General features: G+C 40.6%; 1 protein-coding gene across 1 annotated transcript in view; it reads right to left on the reverse strand.

Annotated features, from left to right (window-relative positions):
- Positions 1–1,676: 1,676 nt before the first annotated feature.
- LOC122797896 (putative protein ZNF720) overlaps positions 1,677–27,386 on the reverse strand; it is a 61,312-nt gene continuing 35,602 nt past the window's right edge. The window contains exons 3-4 of the mRNA XM_044066415.1: positions 3,132–3,254; positions 1,677–1,813 (exon numbers count right to left, since the gene is read on the reverse strand). Coding sequence (XP_043922350.1) covers positions 1,677–1,813; positions 3,132–3,254 — 260 coding nt within the window. The remainder of the gene's footprint in view (positions 1,814–3,131; positions 3,255–27,386) is intronic.

Here is a 27,386-nt window from a genome sequence, read left to right on the forward strand (position 1 = left end):
TATGCCCGAGTATTTCTGGAATGGACTAAAATCTTGTCTTGTCAGTGTCTGAGCCTTGGTTTCCAGAAAGGCATCAGAGGGAGAAAGCACCTATTTTGCATCAGTGACACAAGAGTTAGCATACCCACCTTTGGTTCAGAAGGCTGTGGGTTCTATTCCCACACCAGGTAGGCAGACTGCTGACACCGCAGTACAGTAAAAGTGGGAGGTGCTTCACTCGAGTGTGCTGTCCTTCAGTTGAGATATTAAACTGGGGTCCCATCTGTCTGAGTTGTTGGTAGTTCAGCTGGATGTAAAGGGTACCATGGCACCGATCAAAATAAGCAGGGGAAGTTACCTGTTGCCCAGTAGTATAAATACTACCTCATGTCTCCTCTGAAGAGAGGCTACTAGCCTAGTGGGACTAAGACATGAACAAATACATTTTCCAGGCTAGTTGATATGGTATTCAGGACCAAATCTTCCTCAGCTGCAAGTTCTATGGTGAAGCAAAAAGATCTTCTGGAGCACCCTAGTTGTCGGTGAAATCTAGAAAACCTTCCGTTTGGCATCTTTACATGTGCTTCACCTGTGATGTGCTTAGCCTGTCTGCCAACACCTTTTCCTGTGAAGAGATGTAGGCTGCCTAGAGTATTATGTCCATCTTGTAGGCAATTTCCCAGGCCTGCACTGCTAACCTGCAAAGGACATAGGAGTGACCACCCCTTTGCTTGTAGATGTACTACATGACTGTGGTACTGTATGTGAGAATTTGGTGATTTCCTATTTCTTTCACATTTATGCATTTCTTCTTCACTTTTGGGGTTGTCTGTGCCCAAGATTTTCAATGTCCCCTCATCGGCTCCAGAAGCTAAGTCTGTAGACTGTGTTGTATAGGTTTGAGTTGCCTGTGACAAACTGAAGGCAGCTCTTTCCATCATGAGAGTTACTTTGTTATACAGGGAGGAATGGGAATATGAGTATCTAGAGTCTGTAAGTGGTAATGCCAGGTGTCCTAGAGGGATAATTGCAGCTTCTAGTACCAGGTTATTGAGATACCCTTGTAGCTTCTAGTACCTGGTGTTCTAGAGATACCCTTGTAGCTTCTAGTACTAGGTGTTCTACAGATACCTTTGTAGCTTCTAGTACCAGCTGTTCTACAGATACCAGTGTAACTTCTAGTACCAGGTGTTCTACAGATACCAATGTAGCTTCCTCATATGTAAGCCTGCTAAGGATGTAGGAAGCCATGTGACCTAGGACTCATAGAAGTTCCCTTAGTGTGACCAGTTCCTTCTGTTGTATTTCCTTGATGAACGAGGTCAAAGAAAGAGTTCTGTCTTCAGGTAAGAAGAACTGGAGCTCTGCGTTTAAGAGCTCACAGAAAGACCATGGTCCTCTTAGATTCAATTTGTTTTTGATCATACTGACTGAATGACCCAGTTTCTGGATGAAGTGCAAGGTTCGGTTAATCTTCTCTACAGCTTATGTCTGAATGAGGCAGTTATCTGGCTAAGATTAAATGTGGATGCCTTTGGTTCTGTAATAGGTGATAAACCAAAGCCAAACATTTGGTAAAGAGAATGGATGCTCCAGACGAGTCAAAGGACAAGGAAGTGAACTGGAAATATTGTCAGCTTGCTGTGATCCTTAAAAGCTATTTTGTGATCTCTGGAGGTTTGTGGCTTTTAATGACTTCAGTCTCCGAGAAGGCCTGTGAAGATATGAGAGGACAGAGAATGGCTTGCAGGATCAACATCTTGAATTTTGGCATGGGGAAACAATAGTTTAACTTCAAGACATTCACAATTGCTGTTTTCATGCATTCTTTTTCCTGTACATAAGAAAAATTCTTCAGGAATAACATTATCCATATTCTGATCTTCGGACTCCCTCTCTGGTCTCCTGCTTTAGCAAGTCTGTCAAAACAGGAGGAGCTAGGGGATTTGCTCCAGTAGAACTGATGGTATGCCACCAAACCTCGGTCTGCTTAGAAAATCGAGTCTGAATCTGTATCTCTTACTGTAGAATGTTTAATAATCACTTGTTCTGTGTAATATTTCCTCAGATTTTTTTTTTTTAATAAGCAAAGGTCAGATGCTCCCTATTCTGACGGAGGATGTATGGCGATCTGGAGGACTGGGTTTGGGTTGGGGGGGGAGGGGCTAAAATGAGTCATTGCTGTTCTGGTTGGAAGTCACAGCCTTGATGGTCTGCAGGCTTCTCTACAGACTTCACTGCTACTCCCTTCTGAACTTAGCCACCTTTTTCTTATCATGTTTATTCTTTTCTTAGGAAATTCAGGGTTTAGTAGGAAAAGTTCTGCTGAATTTAGGTGACTATGGGAAAAAAAAGCTGAGTAACACACTGCATTGTCTTAGGTTCATAGATAGATTATAGATTATAGGTTCATAGATTAGTACTAGACTGGCTGCCCTTGCGAGCCATTTTAAGCCTAGCCAATTATCCCTTGTGAGATTCAAACCCACTTTGTGTTTGTAAGGCAAACACCTTAACCATTAGGCCACCCTCCCAACTCTTGCCCTTGTCTTCCAGTCTCTTGAAGATACCTTTATCAAGTGGTCTGAAGAAGAGTTCCTTATCCAGTGGGGCAATAAATAGCTCTAACTTCATATGTCCTGTTAGGAATTGGACCCTCACTCATTTATATCTCTGGATAAAAGATCCTAGAAGTGATGCCCTACAACATGTAGCTACTAAATTAGACATATTTCTTGGACTGCTTGTCAACCTAAGCTGAGAAATCTCACAACTCAAGCATCTTGTGTCTCAGGCCTTATCTGTGATCCACTCTGCAATGATCCTTATCTTTTCCAGCAGGGTTTGGTTGTAGACAAGTACGTGGCTTTGGCAGTTTAAGGATTTGAAGGACAAGTTAGCTAGCCAAAGTACAAACCCTTCCCCAAATAAGTAAAGTATTATGCTCACCTTGTCACAAAGAATAAAGTTACTAGTTGAAGCCTTGCTAGAATGCATGGATACCACGACTAGATCTGCTAAAGGATTTCATAGTAAATTCATAAACAAATGATGACTTCCATGGTATATATATATATCTGAAAATCAAATTGCTTATTCCAACTGCTTACATTTTCAGATATGAGCTGTTTGCTTAGCTAAGTTTTACTTACTGGTTTGTGTGACTTTAGGAAGATCTGTTTTTACCACAGTCAAATCTTCTAGCTTCATATTAAATGGAAGTTCACCATGTTTTTCAATACGCAACAGCAGGTGTTCTAGTGGAACATTGTATCCTGAGTAGTTGAAAAACAAATTGTGTAATTAAAAATATACTCCAGAGAATTACTATAGCTGTCTCACTTAACATTGAGTTAAACAATACTGATAATGCTAAAACATAAAACCAGATCAGAACTTAGTACACAACATATTCATGTAACTAAGAAACTGGAATGATAGGTCTGTGAAGCGGTCTACATGTGATTAAGACCTGTTTCCGATCATACAACAGCAGTACAAGTGAGAATAAAAATGAAGATGGCAAAAATACTCCAGGAATACAGGACAAGTTAAACAGATCAGTGTTTTAGCTATATAAAAAATACTCCTCCACATTGTTCAGTCTGCATTCAGGTTATGAGATTATTCAAGCCTGTGAAACAAAACATGCGTACCTAGCTGACAAGGGCAAGAAGTATGGTGTCATGAGACAGGTTCTCAGATCTGAAACTGACCCACCCTCTGATCAATGAACTAGACACTCAATGAAAATCCTGTTTTTGCTACATGGATTGATGAATTGATAAATGTGACCCTGCTCCACATAGAGGATTACGATTGGTTATGATAAAAGTGACCCTGCTCCACATAGAGGATTACGATTGGTTATGATAAATGTGACCCTGCTCCACATAGAGGATTACAATTGGTTATGATAAATGTGACCCTGCTCCACATAGAGGATTATGATTGGTTCACCAATCATAACCCACTTATGTGTTCGAGACATGGATGTCAAGAAATCCACCTCAATAGCTTCTTAGCATCCGTGTTGAGAATAGGTAATTTAAGGTTATGATCAGCGAACTGATCATCATTCTTAGTGCATGGAGCTTTATCTGTTCCATAGACTACTGGTTATGGGGGGGGGGCATGCCAAATGTTTTGTCTTTCAAAGCTGTAGAACACTTAGTGAGTGCTATCAGACAGGTAGTGTAAAGCGGTCCGTTACATATAAATGGAACTCTAATGCCTCTCAACTGTCTAGATTCCAGATTATTGCTTCATACTTTTGGTCTGTTCCTCATCAAATCTGTGTTTTTTGGACAAACCACCAAAAATTGAAGTCACTAAATAATGACAACCATTTGAGTTTCAGAGTTCATATCCTCCAGGAAATGAATACTGCTAAGTACTAGGCTAACTACCCTTTTGAGCCATTTTAAGCCTAGCCAACTATCCTATGTGAGAATCTAACCTTGCACCTTGTGTCTGCAAGGTAAACACCTTAACCATTAGGCCAACCTCTTCTTGTTATTCTAGCAACTGAGTTTGTTTGTGAAGGTGGGGACAGATTACCAGAAATCTTTTTTTCTGCTGCTGTCATTTGCTGGTCAGTACAGGCAGATTTTACTGCCAACTGCCAGACATGACCTTAACATAAGCAGGGGGTGCTTAAAATTTGTTAAGGTCAGGTCTCGCACCACTCTGGTGCTTAACTGGTTCGTCTTTTTCCAAATATTGAAGGGTAATCAGCACGCACCATGCACTACATAAATTTTATTGTGGTATAGAAGTGCATTAGAGACACTATTCCATGTAGGCATTGTTCTAGTCACAGTCAAGCCACCAGGACTTAAAAGTGAGCACATTTTCTTACAGTTCATTTTTTTAATTATCTCACAGGAAATTATTTATTTTACATTTGTTAACTGGATAATGCCCAGCTGGGCAAGTAGCCCGTTTTCAGCGGAGACCGGGGGAGATAAGCTCCATAACAATAGTACATAAAGATTACAAATATTTTTAAAAGATTTACAAACAATATACAAAAATGTTGGTCAGTTGCCAACAACCACAACTTACAAAAAGGAGAATGTAAAACAGAAAACATTAAATTTCCTAAGCCTTAATACAGACAATAATATGAAACTCAGATATATAACTAAAATCAGTGTGGTATTTTTATTTGGTAGAAGTAAGACAAGAAGATAGCAGAATAGAAAACATTTGATCAAAGGCATGAGAAACTATCCAGGAGTATTATAGGAGCATAGCCATTGTTGAGTAAGGTATTCCTTCAGGAGTTTTTTGAAGCTATGACGATCTGTGATTTTTAAGATATTCTGGGGTAATAGGTTCCACTGTTTGGCTACTTTGAAGGAGAACAGAGAGTCACCAAAGTAATTATGGGACTTTGTAACTGAGTATAAGTTTATCGGACGATCTAAGAGTCCTGGGGTGGTATTTAGTTGCACTAGGTTGGAGATTGCAAAGCAGTTTTCAGGTTTGTGGATAATGGAGTGGGCAGTGGTGAGATGATTGAGAAATTCAAGCCAGTGTAATTTTTGAAAAGCAAGGCAATGATGGGTCCTGTTGGGTATATTAGCAGCAAATTTTGCTATTCTGTTATAGCAGTGATCAAGTAGATGCAAATACTCAAGAACTTTAGTCATTCTTCAGAGTGTCACAGCATACTCTGTGTAGATTACATAACTCATCCTTCAGAACCGTACAAAAATTATAAACTGGATTTTTGGAATTCTATATAATAATATCAATGTTAAGAATGAATTATCATATCTATATAACACTTTGTCTATAAGACAGCTCCTAAAGATTCTTACTGGCAATACCTAAAACAAACATTTTATTTTCAATTAAACTAACTTTTTACTCACAATTCTGGAGGATTTTTCATTGGAAATTTCTACACAGATCCTTTTTGACACCTGAGAAACTCAAAAATGAACCCTTCAAACAGCAAGTTATGTTGGAGTTGTCATCTGTCCACTAATGCTGACTGGACTCATATTTTTTGACTGTACTAATATTAAACCATATTGGAATGAGATTAAATAATTTCTTCAAGCTATCTATACTGATATATTTGTTTTGACAAAGTCTTTAATTTTACTAAATGTTGTTAATAGTAATAATATGAAGAAAGATGACCTGTATTTGTTGTGGACAATGTTAGCAATAGCCAGAAAATGTATAACTAGAAGATGGAACTCTAATGTAGCACCCACAATGGAGGAATTCCTATCATCACTGAAGAAATGCATACTAATGGAGAAAAGAACTAAAGAGTTAAGAAGTTTTTCTAAGTGTTAGAAAAATATGTATTAGTAATATGCTTAGTGCATTCGAGGTTTAAAAAGGGTTAACACATTTATTCTATTTCACACTGCATAAATCTGCACGAACTGCAGAAGCATTCCAATCTTGTAATGTCATGAAATATGCGCAGTTATGATCTCTGCTTATGCTCTGGAAATTTACAGGGAAGCATTCAATTTCTGCTAGTGTCAGGGAAATAATAATAGATGTATCACTTCTACTAATGTCATGAGATTTAAACAAAGAGTTATTTATTTTCTGCTTATGCTATGAGAAAATCCAGAGCTGCAGAAGCTATTGATAATGAAGACAAAGGCTGTTTGAAAATATGAACCGTAATCAGCATTTACTTGTACCCAAGCTAGAAAAGTACCTTGAAATGTAACATATGTATTAGAGCTGCACAAGTGAAGCTTGTAGTGGGCTAAAGGAAATACAGCCCCCAAGGTCAGGTTGTTTTTCTCAAATGTTTTTCATAAATCCAGTCATGTCAGCAGGAAATCCAAGTAACATTTTCTATGTAACATATAGTGAGTTTCAAATCTGAACACGTCAGCAGGAAATCTGAGTAACATTTTCTATGTAACATATAGTGAGTTTCAAATCTGAACATGTCAGCAGGAAATCCAAGTAACATTTTCTATGTAACATATAGTGAGTTTCAAATCTGAACATGTCAGCAGGAAATCCGAGTAACATTTGCTGTAGAACAATACAGAAAGCTGTGTCTAACGACGTCAGCCATAGAAAGTAACATTTTATAGAACAGTATAAGAAAAGCATACTGCCTGTTAGTAACTAGGCAAAATTCTGTATTTGCATGGTTTTTGTCTCCTTGCTGCAAGTAATAAAGGTGCCATACCTGAACCTTACGTGCATTGGTCTTTGAAGTTTTTTCCTTTGACACTAAGCCATTGGTTAATACAAAGGTTTGAATTTGATTGATACCCTACAGATGGAACCAAACTCTTCCTAACTATCATAGTTTATATATTAACTTATTTTTTAACTACAAATGTTTTTATCTGAATCCTTTTTGTCAGGCTGAATGTAAATACTGTAAATAGTTATTGAATGTTGTGAATGTATTAAATTATTGTATTTCATCAAAATATAAATCATTTGAGTAAAAAAAGAACTTCAGTCATGATCAAGTTAAACTTTATTTATTAAATTTTTTAATTGCATTTGTTTACTGGGTGTTTGACAGGGTATAATGCCCCTTTTTAGTGGAGACAGAGGAGAAAAAGTTGCAGAAACAATTTTAGATACAGTAGCATTTCAATTACAAAACTTGTTTTACAGGTTGCAGTAAAGGCAGTGAGGTTGCAGACACTTCTATTTGCTAATGGAACAGTGCACCAGCCATTAGAGATTATTAGTCAGTAAACATCAACCAGTCTTTAGAGATAATTACATTGAAATAAAAAAAAGAACAGATTAGGTGTTAAAAGGAAGGAAAAAAAAACTAAGAGTTGTAACTAGGACAGTGTACAATAATACATTTGATTTGGAGTAGAGAGGGTGGGATAGAGTGGTACAGAGTGGGCAGTCAGAAGGGATGAAGGATCATCAAAAGTTTAATTTTTGGAGGTGTGCCAAGCTCACTATTTTACTGTGAGGTAGATGAAAAGGTGTGGGTATAGTTTTGAAGAATAAGTGGGAGCTGGTTAGGTGATTTTCTATAATACTGTTTCAGTTTGGGGATGAGAGACAGGGTGGCCAGGCTTGGTGTGGAGTGCCCCACTCTGTGTTCTTACCCAGTAATTCCGCACAGAGACTGAACCCATCACAATACTTGGTCTCTTTCTCTCAGTAATCCTCTTTCCCTGCTCAGGCAACTCTTCCAGCTTCATTCAGGTACATCAGTTTTCCCTTCTAACAATGAAAGAATAATCATGGAAACCATCAACAATGACGTAGGAGACCTCCAGACACTGAAGCCATCTCAGTTTGGCTTTGTAAAGGAAGGTCATGCTTACTGAATCTGGTGGAATTCTTTGAAAAAGTCACTAAGGCAATGGATGAGGGGAAAATGCTGCATACTGCCCACCTAGGTCTAACTAAGGCACTTGATACAATAACAGACTCAGACATTGTCAACAAATTTTGGAACTAGGTATAAACCCTTATATAACATGCTGGATAGACAGCTGGCTCACTGATAGGACCCAGGATATTAGAATCTGTGAGGTCACCTCCACAAAGTGGCCAGCCACCAGTGGAGTCTCTCAGGGCTGTGTGCTAGGCCCGCTCGTGTTTGGCATCTACTTATTGGATGTGAAAGCCAATGACAAAGTCATCTGGCTAACCAGGTTTGTAGAAGATGCAAACTAGGAACAGCCACTGAATCCCCCACAAGATGAGAACACCCTTCAGGAATGCCTGGTGCCAAAGACATGTATTAAAACTCAATACCAACAAATGCATTACAGTACCTTTTGGAAAATCTGCCACCTGGGTAACTATGTCATCAATAGAACACCTTAGTCAGGCATCTTGGAACTCGTCTAGACAGCAACCTAGCCTATGACCATGTGTCAAAGGTAGTATGAAAATCCTTCTGTGTTGCTCAACTTATAAAAAGCATTGCATCTAGCTCCAGAGAGGTCATCATACCACTGTACTCATCCCTCAAACTCAGAGTAAAATGCTCCCTTCAGTATGTACCTGACCAGACATATACAGCAAATGCAACATCCACAAAGTTTCCTTAAAAAAAAGTATGTCCTATTCTGATCACCTCAAAGCCCTATCTCTTTACTCAGTATCAGACAGACGTCTGAGAGGCAATCTTTGCCTGGCATGCAAGGCATCCCTGGACCCTGTTTTGATGAGCCTTTTGCACATCTGCAAAACAACCAGCATCAGAACTACTAGATTAAAAGACCTAAATTTTGCTTTTGACATAAACAGGACATGTTGGAGAGGCAGAGTTTCACAGAGAATTTCCATTCTCTGGAACAGACTTCTCATCCATGTGAAGCAGACTTCCTCACTTGGGGACCAATGGATGGGTAATCGGAACTTCACTCGGTCTGGTGCCTGTGATGAACAGAGACTGTCAGTAAATCACACCCTATACAAATCAAATTTGTGGGTCACATTTGGGTTGCACCGTAGGGTTTTAAGGGCACTATTGGTCATTAGCCTAATATACACCTATGAACCTATGAAGAAATGCAAATATTTTGTGAATAATAAAAGGTATTAAACTGTAGAAATAGCGATGTTGTCAGTAAGAAGTATTCTTTACAGTGATAATAGTCAGTGCATTCACAGTCTTTCCATAAATCAATAAAACGATCTCCATACTGTCATACCATATTCAAACTGCATACAGTACGCAGATGATTCCACACTAATTTGCTCAGCTTCCTCCCAGTCAAATCTGTGCTTAGAAACCCAGCTAACCTTTAACAAAGTTGAAAAATGTCTCTCTGCCTGTCGTCTACTTTTTACCCCCACATCCAAGTCGAACCCCCTGTCTTTTTCTATTTCCTCTAACAATAGGACCACAATTCATCCTGAAACCCACACAAAACTATTAGGAGTTAATATCGACAGCAATCTTAAATTCAGCATTCATATCAATAATACAATTAAAACTGTCAACAAAAAACTAGGGTCACTTTACAAGATTAATTCCTTTCTCACGCCAACTGCTCGTATGGCCATTGCTCGCTCTCACTTACTTTCAACCTTACTATATGCTTCCCCTGTTCTGACCAACCTAGGTAAAGCTAAACTTAATAGATTATTGGTTTGCTATAATCACATAGCCAGATTTGCCACTGCCCTGCCTTACAAGACACATCACTGCACTAATCTAATATCGCTTGGGTGGCTTGAATTACCTTCCCTAATCCAACTCAACCAGCTGGTACTTGCTCATAAAATCTTACACCAACCGGAAAAAAACCCTGCACTGAAACCAATAATCTACCCCTATAACAATTTAAACACACTTAGATCATCAAAAAAACTACTTGTCCGAACTATCAAAGCAAACAACTCAGCCGGCGACTCCCTATTCACCAACTATGTAGGAAAAATCTGGAACTCCCTATCAGCTAATATTTCCCTAGAACCCTCCTCAAACCAATTTAAGCATAATCTAACTATACACTTTAAATTACACTGGTCTTGCTCATGTTCTAAACCTGACTAATTCATGTTGTGTTGAAATGTACTTACCCCCATTTCTCAATGTCCTTGATGTTCATAGATGTCAATTGAGGATCTAAGGAACTGTTGATTTCTGATATACTGTAACTATTTATATTGTATTGAAGTGATTTTCACTGTTTTCCTATGTAATTGTATTCCTATCTCTGCTTATATGAAATTGAATTTGTTTTTCCTTTGGAGCTTTTCTCCCTGGACCTCTGCTGAAAATGGACATATATCCAGTCAGACTATCCTGGTCAACAAATGTAAAACAAACAAATAAATAAATACTGTAATATAATGCACACAAACCACAAAAGTTTTCTAAACTTTCACAAACAAATTTTAATATCTTAAACTATACAATCTAGACATATAACAGAACATTTTCATTAACCAGGCACAAGCTTTCATGTGGCAAAAGAAATTCCTCCATAAGTTCACGTTTAATGAGATATTTACAGAAATGTGAGAACATGTTCAGTTGTACAATTAGCAATACAAATAGTACTAGATATCACAAGATGTACAGCTTACAGTGAAAATATTAAATATTTTTCTTCAACAACACTAATGTCATACAACAGTTTGTAAGTCCCTTGCTTTTTGAAGTAATCAGTAAATAAAGAAATATTGATTATTTTCATAATTACTAAAAAACAGCCAACAATATTTCCAGGATAGTATGATATAAACCAACATGTTCAATGATTTGTCCTGTGTCCCACACTGGTGCTTCACACCTTATGCCTTAATAAAATATAGGTCTCCGTTAAGAAAATATGAGCATAAATATTAAATCTTCTTCTTTATTCGGCTTTTCCCGTTAGGGGTCGCCACAGCGGATCACCTGTTTCCATTTCTTCCTGTCCTCTGCATCTTGCTCTGTCACACCAACCACCTGCATGTCCTCTCTCACCACATCTATAAACCTTATCTTAGGCCTTCCTCTTTTCCTGTTAACTGGCAGCTTCATCCTTAGCATCTTTTTCCCAACATACTCAGCATCCCTCCTCAGCACATGTCCAAACCAACGTAACATTGCCTCTCTGGCTTTGTCTCCAAACCTTCCAACCTGGGCTGACCCTCTAATATACTTATTACTGATCCTGTCCACCCTCATCACACCCAGTGCAAATCTTAATATCTTTAACTCTGCCACATCCAGCTCTAACTCCTGCCTTTTTGTCAATGCCACTGTCTCCAACCCATATAACATAGCTGGTCTCACTACCCTTTTGTAGACCTTCCCTTTTACTCTTACTGGTACTCGTCTGTCACAATTCACTCCTGACACTTTTCTCCACCCACTCCACCCTGCCTGTACTCTCTTCTTCACCTCTCTTCCACACTCGCCATTACTCTGAATTGTTGATCTCAAGTATTTAAACTCATACACCTTCCCAACTCTACTATCTGCATCCTCACCATTCCTCTATCCTCCCTTTCATTCACACACATATATTCCATCTTAGTTCGGCTGACCTTCATTCCTCTCCTCTCTAGAGCATATCTCCATCTCTCCAAGGTCTCCTCAACCCATTCCCTACTCTCACTACATATCACAATGTCATCTGCAAACATCATAGTCCACGGGGACTCTGTCTGATCTTGTCTGTCAACCTGTCCATCACCAGTGCAAATAAGAAAGGGCTCAGAACTGATCCTTAATGTAATCCCACCTCCACCTTAAACGCATCTGTCACTCCCACTGCAGATCGCACCGCTGTCACACTACCCAATATCCTGTACCACTCTTACATACTTCTCTGCCACTCCTGAATTCCTCATACAATACCACAACTCCTCTCTAGGCACCCTGTCATATGCTTTCTCTAAGTCCACAAAGACACAATGCAACTCCTTCTGACCTTCTCTGTACTTCTCCATCAACACTTTCAGAGCAAACATTGCATCTGTAGTGCTCTTCCTTGGCATGAAACCATACTGCTGATCACTAATTATCACCTCCCTTCTTAACCTAGCTTCCACTACCCTTTCCCATAATTTTATGCTGTGACTGATCAGTTTTATCCCTCTGTAGTTACTACAGCTCTGCACATCACACTTTTAATAAGCTTCATAAATATTAATTTCTCCACTGCAGGGCATCCTAAACAAGCAGTCTTAGTGTAATTTTATTAATAACGACTTGCCCTTTCTAATACTGTGTATTATTGGCTGGTAAGTCACTTAAAGAACCCAGAACCAAAAAAGTTCTAGATGCTATAAGGATGTATGGGTGCAAACTGGAAGTACACAAAACGGTGTTGAAGGCTTCAGTGAGTTAATACAAGAGTCAATTAATATGTATTCTGCATAATGCAGCAGACCAGAGATTATCAGCATAAAAGCATACCATACTCTATCACTAAACAAAGACATTGCTGAACACAGAACTGCTGATGCCAGTGGCAAACTGGATTTTGTGCTTGAACATCAGCTATTCGAAGATTGCAACTGTATTTATTACAAGGGGCAGATAAAAGAAAGGGAAAGAAACAACAAAGTTACTGCAGAGATTTTACAGTGGAACAACAGATGCTGGTCCACAGATGTGGGGGTCACATCCTTCAAATGGTGGCTACTGATATACGCAGAGGATCCACAACTACGGGAAAGGTATTACATAACCAAGCATTTTTTTCTCTGTCTGTGCAACAAATTAGTTAGAATGCTTTCATGGTGTGGGTATTGTGGTGCACCCCCCATTGAGGGGTGCTGTTTTATCATGGTTGTGAGCATGTCTGGTATGGTAGAATGAACCCAGTCAGTATCATATGTGTGTTGTGAATATTTATTTCATGTATATCTCCCACCTGTGTGATGTACTATTACTTTTTCCCCTCACAGGATGTTCTTCTCTGGAAAAGATCCAGTTCCACCATCACTGTATGCATCAGAGAGAATTGTAGTTTGATGGGTAACTGTTTTAAATGTCAGGACCCACAACAGAGAGTACTCAAATATGGAGACTGAATGACCAAAAAATCAGACTTTTTAACACCAAGGCCAAGATGCCATTTCTCAGAGTATTCCCTTTCCTCTGAGGTACAGCGATCTCGGAGTTGGTATATATAAGTTCTAAGCAGAACAGAGATTTTTGAGATTCGCTCTCCTCCAGGTTTTCAGTATTTTTTTTTCGGATTTTCAGCACTCGGCATTACGAGTACTGATATTTCAATAGGAAGTCATCTGATGTACTCCGTGAAATGTATTTATTCATACATTGTCTGCTATGCATATTTATCTACACTGCTACAGTCACCTTATGCTGTATCCCCTCATCGCACACTGCTGTAATTACTTCTAACACTAGAATACGGTGAGCAAAACATAATCACTCCAGTCCATTTTTTTTCTCTTTTTATGATTGGAGAATTACCTGACCACAGCTACATCCCTTTTCCTGGATCTTTACCGTTTTAATTTCATTTTTGGAAATCAGCTTTTCCCATGCCTGTCCAGTAGCACATATACACACACACACACACACACCAGCTTCAGGTACTGATGTACACCTGTCCCACAATCATGGGTACCACTTGTATACATCTCCTGTCATCTCCAGGTACTGCTGTACACCTGTCCTACAATCATGGGTACCACTTGTATACATCTCCTGTCATCTCCAGGTACTGACGTACACCTGTCCCACAATCATGGGTGCCACTTATCTCCAGGTACTGCTGTACACCTGTCCCACAATCATGGGTACCACTTGTATACATCTCCTGTCATCTCCAGGTACTGCTGTACACCTGTCCCACAATCATGGGTACCACTTGTATACATCTCCTGTTATCTCCAGGTACTGACGTCCAAGTGTTCCACACATATGTGGACAGTTCATACATGCTTCTTACCTCTCCAGATTTTTGCAGAATTTTTGCCTCATATTTTTGGACTTGTTCCTCATACAAACTGTGGTTTTCTGACAAATCAATGAATACTGAATTCACTAAATAATGACAGACATTTGAGTTTCAAACTTTATATTCTACAGAAAATGCATGGAAACACAAAACATTTTATTTAATAAAATAATAATAATTATTTATAAACTTTCAAAGTTGCATTCAAAAGTTCTCCAATTTTTCAGAATTTGTACAATGAAAATGTTTGGGTTTTGTCAACATTTCTTGTGCTAAGAGGTTGAACGTTATGCATGGACTACCTATAAACATATTTATTCTCCTACAGTTGCTGATGTACAACTGTCCCATATGCATGCTGCTACTAGTATACATGTTTGTTCCCACACATCATCTACAGGAATCAATCTACATATGTCACACATATACCATGTACTATCTGTGTAAGTCTCTGTTTCCTTATATCATCTACAGGTACCAGTGTATACGTGTCACCCATATATGTGTGCTCTCTGTATACATCTCTGTTCTCATACAATAGCTACAGGTACCAACATACACCTGTCCTGTACATATGTTTACTGCTTGAATACAGCTCTGTTCCCATGCATCATAGCTTCATAGGCAGGTACTAGGCAATTGGCCCTAGGGATACAAGCCCAGCCAAAAAGGTACCCTGGCTTTCGCCAACCAAGAAAATTATTTTCCTGTGCCTCTGTCAAGCAGAACCACAGAAGTGATCCAGAGGTGAATTTCCTATTACCCATCCAATCATCAAGATTTTTCTTGAAGAGTGCTAATGAGGAGCTCTGTTTGACATAGACAGGTAGTCTGTTCCAGAGTATGGGAAGTCTCTGGGACAGGAATACATTCCTCCAGCATGTTCTGTTTATTCTGGTAACAAGGTTTAGGTTCCTAGAGCGTGCAGCTCAGAAATATTGGGATTTCTTTAAGTGGAGCATGTCCAGCAGCTCTGGGTTTGACATAGCTTTGTATGTTAGGCAGAGGCAGCCTCTGAGTAGGCAATATGCGACGGAGTAAAGCTGGAGTTTTTTGAGACGGTCTGTGTAAGGCATCTGTTTGAGGCCAGTAATTCTCTTTGTGAGGTATTTTTGCGACCTTTCCAGTTGTTGTAGATGTCTTGTGAGGTACATACCAAAGGGGGCATTGTACTCTATAATGGGTCTAATAAGTGATGAGTAGAGGGGAACAATGACCTCTTTTTTTCTGGGTGAGAAACCTTTTGTGATGAGGTGTGCCACTGTGGCGATGTGATTATCAAAGGAGAGACTACTGTCCACCTGTGTCCCAAGGTCTCTTATCACACTTTTGGTGTTAAGTAGACTACCACCTATGTGGTAGTTCATGGGTACAGAGTTTTTACCAAAGGGGATGACAATGCACTTTTTGGCATTGAGCTTGAGACCGTGGCTTTGACACCAGGCATCTGTCTCAGTGAGGCCCTTTTGTAGGATGTCCACATCGTTAGGAGTTTCGATTATGGCTCCTAGTTTGCAGTCATCTGCAAATTTAGTTAGCCAAAGACCTTCTGTGTTAGCCTGTACTTCAGAGAAGTAGATACCAAATAGGAGAGGACCCAGGACTGAACCCTGTGGTACTCCACTTGTCACTGGTCTGAAGTCTGATTTGGAGTCTGCTACTTTCACAGTGTGGGTTCGGTTAGTAAGCCAGTTGGCAACTCATGTTGTGACATAGGGATTTATACCTAGTTTAGTGAGTTTATCTATAATTCCAGAGTGGGGGATGATGTCAAATGCCTTGGCAAGATCTAGACAGGCTGTGTGAACCACCTTACCCTCATCTATGGCTTTGGTGACTACTTCAAAGAAGTCTATCAGGTTTAGGAGACATGATCTGCTTTTACAAACCCAAACTGTGTGGGTTTCAGAGTTTGGAGAGCTCCAATGTTTTTGTTTATGAGTTCCATGATGATACGTTCCATGGCCTTGCAGACCCAGGCTTGTCAGGCTAATGGGGCGGTAGTTCCCGGGGTCTGTTGTGCCCCCCCCCCTTTGTGGAGTGGGATAACTGTCGCGGTGCACCATTCAATGGGCACAAAGCCTGAGGTGAGGCTATGATTGAACATGGTACTTAGATCGGGTGCCAGTTCATTCTGTAATTCATGTAGAAGGCAGCCTGGGATGTTGTCAGGTCCCATGGATGCTGTGTTCTTGGCTTTGGAGAGTGAGGTTTTTACCTGTGCAGCCGTGATTATAGGAACTTTGCATTCTTGCGGTATAAAGATGGGCCCTTTAGGGGATGAAAGGGTGGTAAAATTAGCACTGAACGTATCTGCCAAAATGTTGGCAGTATCAGTTGGTTCTGTATACTTAGTGTCATTGTGCTGTAACTCAGAGCACATCTGAGTGTTGCCATTGAGATTCTTGACATAGCTATAGAATGCTTTGTGGTTGTCTTTAGAATCAGTGGCAATTTTGTTTCCATAACTAGCTTTGAAGGATTTTATGAGGGATCTCCACTTCTTACTGAGACTGACCAGGGAGTTCCTCCAATCGTGGGATTTTACTCTTCTTTGCAACAGTTTCTTTCTTCTGTTGTAGAGTTTGTTTATGGCAGAAGACCACCAGATTGGCTTCCTTTTTTTGGAGAATAGCATCTTGGTTTTGTTAGGGATAGCACGATCCATGCACTCATCTGGCATACACCTGTCCTGTATATATGTTTACTGCTTGAATACAGCTTTGTTCCCATGTATCATCTGATGTACACTTGCCCTGCATATATGTTTACTGCTTGAACACAGCTCTATTCCCATGCATCATCTGACGTACAAGTTTAAGCTTGTGTAGCAGCAGTGATTCAGTGTGTAAGGAGCATTTTTTTTTCTTCATGGTTGTGCAACTATGGAGTTAGTATATTTATATTGGAGGTGTGTAGGGCTGAAGCCCCCCACATTACAGGATGTGTAGGGGATTACTCCCCGCAGAAAGCTTTTGGAGATATATTTAGCATGTATGAAATTGTCAATGAAATGAGAGTTGATTAAACATAATGTCGACCAAATCAGTTTTAGAGTAAATGAAGCACCGTTTCTTCTTGTTGATTAAATGAAATAATAATGTAGTTATATATACATACACACACACACACATATATGTACCAGTATTACTCGGTCACAGTCCATGTGGGTATAAATGACCTCAGGCGTACCTCCCTAGACTACATGAAGAGAGACATCATGGAGCTCTCAGAATGCGTGTCCCAGACTGCTACGCGGCTAGCATTCAGCAGCATTTTGTCTTCTCCAGGGATGATGCTGTGAGGTAGATGATTGACTTTAATAACTGGCTTAGTTTCCTATGTCATTCTAAGGGGGTGCAATATTTGTCAGCATGGAAGAAGACCATTGCCAGGGATGGTCTTCACCTCTCCTCTCTAGGCTTTTGAATATTTGCTAAAATACTGTCCTCCCCCATAGTGCCTTTTTTAGGCAACACCAAAGTGAAAGTACTTCCAACATCGCAAATCAAAACCAAGAAAACCTAAATGTGTTACTGCTCAATGCTAGGAGTCTAAACAAGAAACTCCACTCCCTACAAGGACTCCTCACTCTAGATAATGTTAATATCTGTGCAGTCACGGAGACATGATTTAAACCCATGGACAGCACACCAGCAGTGCAATGCTATAATGCCTTCCACGCACTTAGATCAGCTACTATACTAACAGGGACTAAAAGGTGGAGGTGCCTCAATTTACATCAAAAATAAATTTACCTCCAGGATGGTCGCACAGGAAAATGCACTTGAGCTTCCCCATGTTAAAATCACCACAGACAAAATCCCATACCATTTTCTTGCAAGCTATAGGTCCACTCTATGACACAGGAAACACACAACATGTATTTAATCTTATTTGAAACACTCACCATAGGTTCATAGGTTGGTACTAGGCTATCGGCCCTAGGGCCTATACAAGCCTAACCATAACAATTCCCTGGCTATTTCTTCCCACACTATTTATTTCCCACCCAATACCATATCCATGGGCAACTTTAATTACCACAATATTAACTGGGAATCATATATGACACCAAATGTGCAGGCACAGAGACTCCTGCATTTTGTAAACACAAACTGCCTGGACCAGACTGTCAATAAGCTGACCAGGGGCACAAATGTACAGGATCTCATCCTCACTAATATGGGACAGGGCTGCACGCTCCCTAGAGTAACATCATCTCTGGTAAAGTCAGACCACAACTGTCTCTTTTGAAGTAAAAATGAAGCTCAGAACCCCAAATAACCCTAGAATGTTCAGGAACTACTCTAAGGCTAACGTCCTACTATAACCTGACAAAATGTAAAGCCTCCATAAACCATGTGAACAGTGAATCACATCATCAAAAAGCTGTCTAACAGAAGAAAGAAAATTATGGCAAAAATTAGGAGGTGTAGCACCCAGCAGGACAAAAGCATTCTCAAACTAAACAAGCAGAACAAATAAAGTATACCAAAGCCAATTTTGAGGTAAATTTGGCCTCCCAGGCCAAGGACAATGACAAGGCATTATTTAGCTATGTCTGCAACCTCAAAGGCAATACACAGCTGTGTGTAGAGCTCATTGTTAATGGAGCCACCAATACATAGGCAGAAGATGCAAAAAAAAAAAAAAAAAAAAAAACCTACTGGACAACAAATGCAACTCTAATTTTACCCCCCTCTCTCTTCCTAACCTCTTCTCAGAAAATAGTATCAAATATAACTCCCCCACAATCAGTCCTCAATGCTCTAAGGCCAAGAACACTGCATGAATGGGCCCAGACAATATCCCAGGAACATGACCTATTAGGCCTTCTGGAATTACTTTTTAACTGTAGCCTCCAAACAGGTTTCTTGCCACATGAATGGAGAACAGCAACAGTCATCCCTTTGCACAAAGGTGGGCCATCTACAGATCCTGGATTCTACAGACCCTTAAGTCTCACTGGCTTCATATGCAAAACCATGGAAAGAATTAGAATGGAAATGATCAATAATGACACAGGAAACCACCAAACACTGGATCCAACCCAATTTGGTTTCACCATGGGTAGTTCATGCCTACTCAGCCTTGTGGATTTTTTTGAGGTCTCCAAAGCAATGGATGATGGCAAAATGGTTCACTCTGATTACCTTGACCTGGCCAAGGCATTTGACACAATAATCCACTTTGACATTGCTGACAAACTCAAAGAGGTTAGGCATACATCCTTATGTCACTCAGTGGATCGCCCGCTAGCTCACAGACAGGACCCAGGAAGTTAAAATTGTAAAGTCCACCTCTCCATAGAGGCCAGTCACAAGCAGAGGTCCTCAAGGATCAGTACTGGAGCTGCTCCTTTTTGTTATTTACTTCTCTAAAATCAAAGCCAATGTCAAGGGCCTCTGGCTGACAATTTGTAGATGATTGCACATTAGGAGCAGTCACTGAATCTCTCACCAACACTAATGTTCTCCAGGAAGGGTTGACAGACAAAACTCGTGTCAGAGCCACGGACTAAAACTAAACACCAAAAAATGCATAACAGTATCCTTCATGAAGTCATCTATCCCCTGGTAACCATCATATTAACAACACACCCCAAAGAGTTGATCAGGGACTTGGGAACACACAGACAGTAATCTATCCTTCATCATTCTATGACGTGCATGCAATTTATAAACAAATGTAGGGCATCTAGGTCCAAGGAGTTCATTGTTCCATGCTATTCAGACCCGTCACGGACTACAGTGCCCCTTTTGGTATATACCTAACTAGGCTCATCCAACAAGTGGAATGTCCACAGAGGTGCTTCACAGGGCCAGAAGTAACTTACCCTATGCAGACTGCCTCATAGCCCTGTCCCTGTGTTCTGTCTCCTACAGGCAGTTAAGGGGAGATCTATGCCTGGTATACAAGGCATTGTCAGACTCAGTCTGATGGACCTCCTGCATATCCACAAAACAAATAGCATCAGAATTACCCATTCTAAAGACTTAACCCTTGCCTGTGATATATATATATATATATATATATATATATATATATATATATATATATATATATATATATATATATATATATATATCTCCTTTTTCTGGAATAAGCTCTCAATCCATGTGAAGCAGAGTTCCTCCCTAACCTAACTCAAGTGTAATTGGACAACTGGATGTAGAACAAGAAATGCATCCCTGGTTTGGAAACTGTGTCACTAATGGATAAGGCAGCCTGTAAATGGTTCCTCTCCCAGGTCTCTGTTTGAAATGTTTCAACTCCCAAGCCCCTGCGTGCATTTATCAAGGGTTTCAGAACTTGTCAGAGATTTGGGATGCATAGCTAGGCTTAATAACGCCCTAGTAATTGTTAGCCTATTAAACACCTAAGAACTTATGGACATTGGTAAAGCCCTAACCTTAATGGGCCAATTCCAGTGTCAGTCCAAAGTTAAGCATACTTGACATGCTATGTCCAAAAATGGATTGGGTATCAAATGCAGAACGTGGCGAATAAAAATGCATTTCATACAAAAATACTACGTTCATTTAATTAATGCTTCCCCTAAAATCAACTGAGACACAGCTAAGAAGGAACTCTACCACAACTGAACAAGAACACAAGTTCCCACAAAACAACCCAAGGCAGCAGAGACAACACAAACAGTCCAAAGCAGTAATGGGCATGGCAGTTCATTCACACCACCACCTTACAGTTTTACAACAGTGGGCAAAGGAGAAAACTAATTGGGCAAAGCAGTCTGGCATACACAGTAATGCCTTACCACAGAAGTATAAAAAGTTAGTTTTTAGCAAACTCAAGCAATAGTAATACTTGGGAAAGTTAACTGGAAACAGCCCAACTTCCTACAAATCCATTGCATAAAAGCCTCGTTTAACGAACCCAGGCAATGGAATAAAGAAATAAAGCTACAGATAGCAAGACTACCCCTCTGACTACACCGTGCAGCTTAGTGTGTGTGTGTGTGTGTGTGTGTGTGTGTGTGTGTGTGTGTGTGTGTGTGTGTGTGTGTGTGTGTGTGTGTGGGGGTTCTTGCAACAAAGTATGCAGCTGACCAGCTAATGTAAATGTGGGTTGTAAGATTAAATGACTACGGCTAAGCTGATGTGGATGCATGCAAAACCGGCTTAAGTACATGTGAAGCAGTTATGGTTCTAAAACTCTAAACAAAACTAAATAACTCTCATATGTCACACCTGTTAGTTCCAGCTTTAAAAAGAAACCATGTCAATCAATCAACGACCAATTTAGTCAATGGCATTGTAGAGCTGTTTCAAAGGTTCAGCTTTATATCAGCATTCGGCTACTCACTCAGTCCAAATCAGCTTGGAAGCTTGAAATGAGGTGTGTATATCAAACCCCTTAATAACTAGAATGTCAGACACCCATGTGAGTAGTGTGTGTCCTACTAGACATTAGACACTCTGTAATCAAGTCCTGAAACTCCATAGATTTAATGGCAGTTGAATTAAGAAAACTGTAAGGTGTAAAACTTGTTACATATAAAAAGTGTTTCTGTGGGGGGAGGGGCTCCAGCCCTTTTGCACCCTCAAACCCTGCTATATATCAGAGAAGAGATGCAGAGATTTCAAACTTGGTCTATATTGCCCCATATCAATCTTAAATTCTCACAATTCTGCCAAGTACACTAAGCCAGTTCAGACTTACAGTGGGACCCCAGCTGGTGCACAGCACCCCCAACAAGAACAATAAGTACTTGCAAATACACATCTGGCATGGAACAGTAAAGATCTCGGAGTCTGATAACCCTGACACCATGCTGCTGGTCTGTTCACTCCCTGTGGAGTCACTCAGTTTTATATTCCAGCCCTACTTCCTTCTTCTAGACCTTGCTGAGTACTGATCTAGCTGTGAATCTCCAACACAGGCCACTTTGCTCTTCAATATGTTTCCTCACTGCATTGCCAACAGAAGGGAGTGAGGAAGAGCACTTCCCTAGATACATTCCGTGCACACAGTGATAGCCTAGTACCTACCTATGAACCTATCTGCCCGAAGGCATTTATAAGCCTAGCCAGAATGTGTTGGCTTCCACCCCCCCCCTTAGATTAGTTCCCTGTGCTTCTGTCCAGCAGAGCCACTGAAGTGATCCCTGGGGTAAACTTTCTGTTTCCCATCCACTCGTCAAGGTTTCTTTTGAAGAGTGTTAGTAAGGAGCTCTGCCTAATGTAGATTGGAATCTTGTTCCAAAGCATGGGAAGTCTCTGGGACAGGACTCTATCCCTCCAGCACGTCCTATTTATTGTTGTGGTGAGGTTTAGATCCCTAGAGCGTGTGACTCGAAGGGATAAGGTTTTCTTTAGGTGGAGCATGTCCATCAATTCTGGGTTGGACATGGCTTTGTATGTCAGGCAGAGATCACCACTGAGTAGGCAGTATGCAACCGAGTACAGCTGGAGTTTCTTCAGTTGAGCTGCATAGGGCATCTATTTGAGGCCAGTGATCCTCTTGGCGAGGTACTTCTGTGGTCTTTCCAGCTGTTGCAGGTGTCTTGTAAGGTACATCCCAATGGGGCGTTGTACTCTATGATGGGTCTGATGAGTAATGAGTAGAGGGGCACAATGATCTCTTGATCTGGATGCAAACCCTTTTGTGATTAGGTGGGCCACATAGAAGGATTTTCTAACCACTTTGGCAATGTGATTATCAAAGGTGAGATTACTATCTACTTGGGTCCCCAGATCCCTTATTAAGTCTTCTGTATTTAGGGGACTACCACCTATGTGGTAGTTTGTGGGTACTTTGTTTTTCCCAAAGGGGATGACTATGCACTTTTTGGCATTTATCTTGAGGCCATGATTTTGACACCAGGTATCAGTCTAAGTGAGACCCTTTTGAAGGATATCTGTGTCAGCCGAAGAGTCAATTATAGCCCCTAGTTTGCAGTCATCTGCAAACTTGGTCAGCCATAGTCCTCCTGTGCTTGCCTGTACCTCGAGTATATGCGGAACAGGAGGTGTCCTAGGACTGAGCCCTATGAAACGCCACTTGTAACCGGTTTAGTCAGACCTAGCTCCCGCAGCTCTCACTATGTGGGTTCTGTCCATGAGCCAGTTGGCAACCCATCTTGTGATGTAGGGGTTTATGTTCAGGCTGGTGAACTTGTCTATAATACCAGAATGGTGTTGAAGGCCTTAGCGAGGTCTAGCTAGGCTGTGTGTACCACCTTTCCCTCATCTATAGACTTGGTAACTTGTCTCAAAGAAGTCCACCAGGTTTAGGAGGCATGATCTGCCCTTAAATCCGAACTGGGTAGGTTCCAGTGTTTGTAGGTTCCCAATGTCCCTGTTAATGAGTTCCATGATGATGCGCTCCATAGCCTTGCAGTACAAGCTAGTCAGGCTTATTGGGCGATAGTTCCCGGGGTCTTTTGTGGCTCCACCTTTGTGGAGCAGAATAACCATTGCTGTGCACCACTCTATGGGTACATGGCCTGTGGAGAGGCTGAGTTTGAACAGTGTGTTTAGGTGAGGGGTTAGTTCATCTTTGAGTTTGTGTAGGACGCAGCCTGGGACACCGTCTGGTCCCATTGATGTTGTGTTTTTGGCTTTGGAGAGGGCTGTTTTAACCTGAGTGTCTGTGATTTCCAGGACTCTACATTCTTCTGGTATGGTTATGGGCCCTTTTGGGGGTGAAAGGGGGGTGAAGTTTGAAATTAACCTGTCTACCAGGATGTTGGCGATATTGGTTGGTTCAGTGTATTTTGTGCCATTCTGCACCAACTCCGAGCAGATCTGAGCATTGCCACTTAGATTCTTGACATAGCTAAAGAATGCCTTGTGGTTATCTTTGGAGTCCTTGGCAATTTTTCTTTCAAAGCTCGCCTTGGATGATTTTATGAGGGATCGTAGTTTCTTGCTGATACTGATCAGAGATGTCTTCCCTTCTTGGGATTTTACTCTTTTCTGTACTAGTTTCCTCCTTCTATTGTATAGCTTGTTTATGGCAGGAGTCCACCAGACTGGTTTCCTTTTCTTGGAGGGCATTCTAGAATCACTCATCCTCAGGATGATGAAGGGTATATTCCTATATCCATCTCTTCTGACAGTGAGGAAGAGCACTTCCCTAGATACATTCCAAGCCCGGAGTGAAGAAGGGCATTCCAGAATCACTCATCCTGAGGATGAAGGGTATATTCTTACATTCATCCATTCTGACTATGATGTGGATATCCCACCTGTGGGCCAGTAATCAAGGAGCCTCAATCCTCACCACTGGTATCTGTGGGGGGATGTTCACTGGGAGGATAAGTACACACACAGTATTTCCAGATGCAGCTCTTTCTATCAAGTGCACATTTCCCCTAAGAGCAGAAGAGACCACAGTCAGTCTGGGGTTGGTTTCTCATTCTTTCCCCAGATCCCCAATAAGACTCCCCACTGGCACAACTATAGATTTGAGATCTCAGCTGAGTGACCAAGCCAAGACCTCCAGCACCCTCTCTGTCCAAGCAGTGCTTCATGTCCCTACCCAAGTAGCTGACATACACACTCATTGAGGTTTGATTTACACACACACACACACACACACACACACACACACACACACACACACACCTGTGGTAGTTTGACCAAGAGCAAAGCTTTTAGGAGTGGCCCATACAGTGTCACCAAATAAATATACAAGTACTTAAATATCTATAGAAAGATCAGCCACAATGAAGGATTTAAATATATTTAATAATAAGAGAACAAGAAAATACTAAGTATATATTCACAGTAACATCAGAGTTCAAAATCACAGGAAATATTTAAACATTGGAGGACAGTCTCAAACAAATAAAGAAACATTATATCTAAACTAAGATTTACTATATTACTGACTGTATCTATGAGAATTACTATACTCTAGTAACTTACTAATAGAGCACGGCAGATGATGTAATGAATGGTTCTTCTTGTTATCAGGTCCAAGACACAATACAGAATGCTCTGTCTCACTAACAGACTTCACAAAATAATGTCTAAACCATCACTGCTACGATAGCTTGCAGAATTACATCATTTCGAGGCATCTGACTTCTAGTTCCCAGGCAAAACCCTAATTTCTGAAGCTGGCAGTATTTAGCACCTACCTGTAAAAATACACATATAAGGGCTTTTGCTCAGATCTTTGGCAGGTGCTGGAAGTCATAAAACAATTGCATTCCTTCATGCTTTCAAAGTAGTAATTAGTTCACCCCAAAGGCAATACAGAAAGCTTCCTAGTACAGACTCTATGTCTCTGGCTCCTTTGAAAGTGAGAGAGCATCTTTATGGCCTATCCTATAACAGATATTTTTCTAACGTTTGCTGGACTGAGGTTAACCCTTCAGTCTCCTCTGTTAAAACAGATACATCTAAACAAACAGTTACAATAGTGCATGTACATTTCTGTTTTCTGAAGTAGGCACACTGTGGTTACATTTCAAACACAACCCTTTACAAATACCCTTTCAACACAAACATCTGCACCAAGCAATTTGATATACACATGACATACAGTCCTAAAGCATTTGTAATACCAGCATCTTATACGATATACAGTTCTAATGCATTGTAACACCAGCATCTTATACAAATTAGTCTGATATTCACAAATGACATGCGCTTATTTACAAAATTCCAGCTAGCTGTGCTGGCAGGAACTCCTTTTGTCACACTGACAATGATGAACACATCCCTAGATGCACCTCTCCACTCTTGTCTAGCCACTCCTTCTTTGGTCCTTATGTTTAAGGCTCCATTGCTGGTTTGTTAGCACAGTTTCCCCCAAATTACCACTAAGTTGGATCCCACAAAAATAAAATTCGACAGTTATAACACCTGTTTCTCAACATTATTTAAGGAAGTACCTTGAAATGCTGCGCTAGAGGGACACTGACCCACTAACATAGTGCCCTCCCTACAATGGGAGCACCAAAAGGCCTGCATATCTACCCAGTAATCTCCCTAGGTAGTTTTCCCCACTGCTGTACTTCTTTTAACAGGCTACCAGAACTGCCTGGGAAAACCCTGCTTTAGTTGTTCCTGTCCCCAAAATGCCAACCACAGTTTCTAGCCTTTCAGAGGATAAATCAGATCTCTTTGGGGAAAAAAGTGTAACAATGGCCCATACCCCCAAATAGGCTGACCATATCTTCTGGCCTCCCACAGAATACACAACATTCCAGTAATGTCCCCTAAAACCCTGATGCTATGATTTTTGCAGTGCCCCAAAGAAGGCTTACACTTCCCAAAACCCATCTGTCCTTTCACAAGATAAACAGTCCCATAAGATGGATAAATTCAGGAAGTGCATTCCAGTTTCAGACATTTTACCCACTTGAGCACTAACCTATGTAATGCACTTTCTGCATTTAAGGAAATCTTACCTAAGAAATGTGCCATATATTTGTGAGTTGACAGATGCGCCATTAAGGGAAAAGCTTCTATCCCAAGCCTTGACCACCACTAATACAAACACTGTCTCAATACACATTCCTTATAAATACCACGCAGGCAGCTAACACAAAAGCAGGATCTGCAATACCCAGCACACATGGCTGAAATTAATTTCACCAAGGATATGACTGTGATGTTTCTAGATGCACCCTTTTGTGAACCACGTATCTTTGGTAAATAATTTTATGATCATCTAGAAAATGTGGAGAAGCATGGAAAATAACCAATTGAAATGTTGGGACCTGGTACAGAGAGTCCTGAAATGCGGAGACTGAATGGCTAAAAGAACGGGCTTACATATAAACTAATTCCAAGATGCCACTTCTCGGAATATTCCCTTTTCTCCTAGGTATGGTGATATCAGAGTTGGTATATATAAGTTTGGGAAGGAGGTGTGGAGGTGCAGGTGGGGTTGCCTCCCCCTGCAAAAAGAAGTTTTAAGGAGAAGAGTGATGTCAAGATTCGCTCTTCTCTTGATTTAAATTTTTTTTTTTTTTGCTTTTCAGCATTTTGAGTGCCGACGTTTCAATCGGGAACCATGTAAAACCCAGACAGCTGCAGGTATAGAATTCTACCT

This window comes from Protopterus annectens, chromosome 3.part1 (genome assembly GCF_019279795.1).
Source record: "Protopterus annectens isolate FY-2018-M chromosome 3.part1, PAN1.0, whole genome shotgun sequence".
NCBI classification, from domain to species: Eukaryota; Metazoa; Chordata; order Ceratodontiformes; family Protopteridae; genus Protopterus; species Protopterus annectens.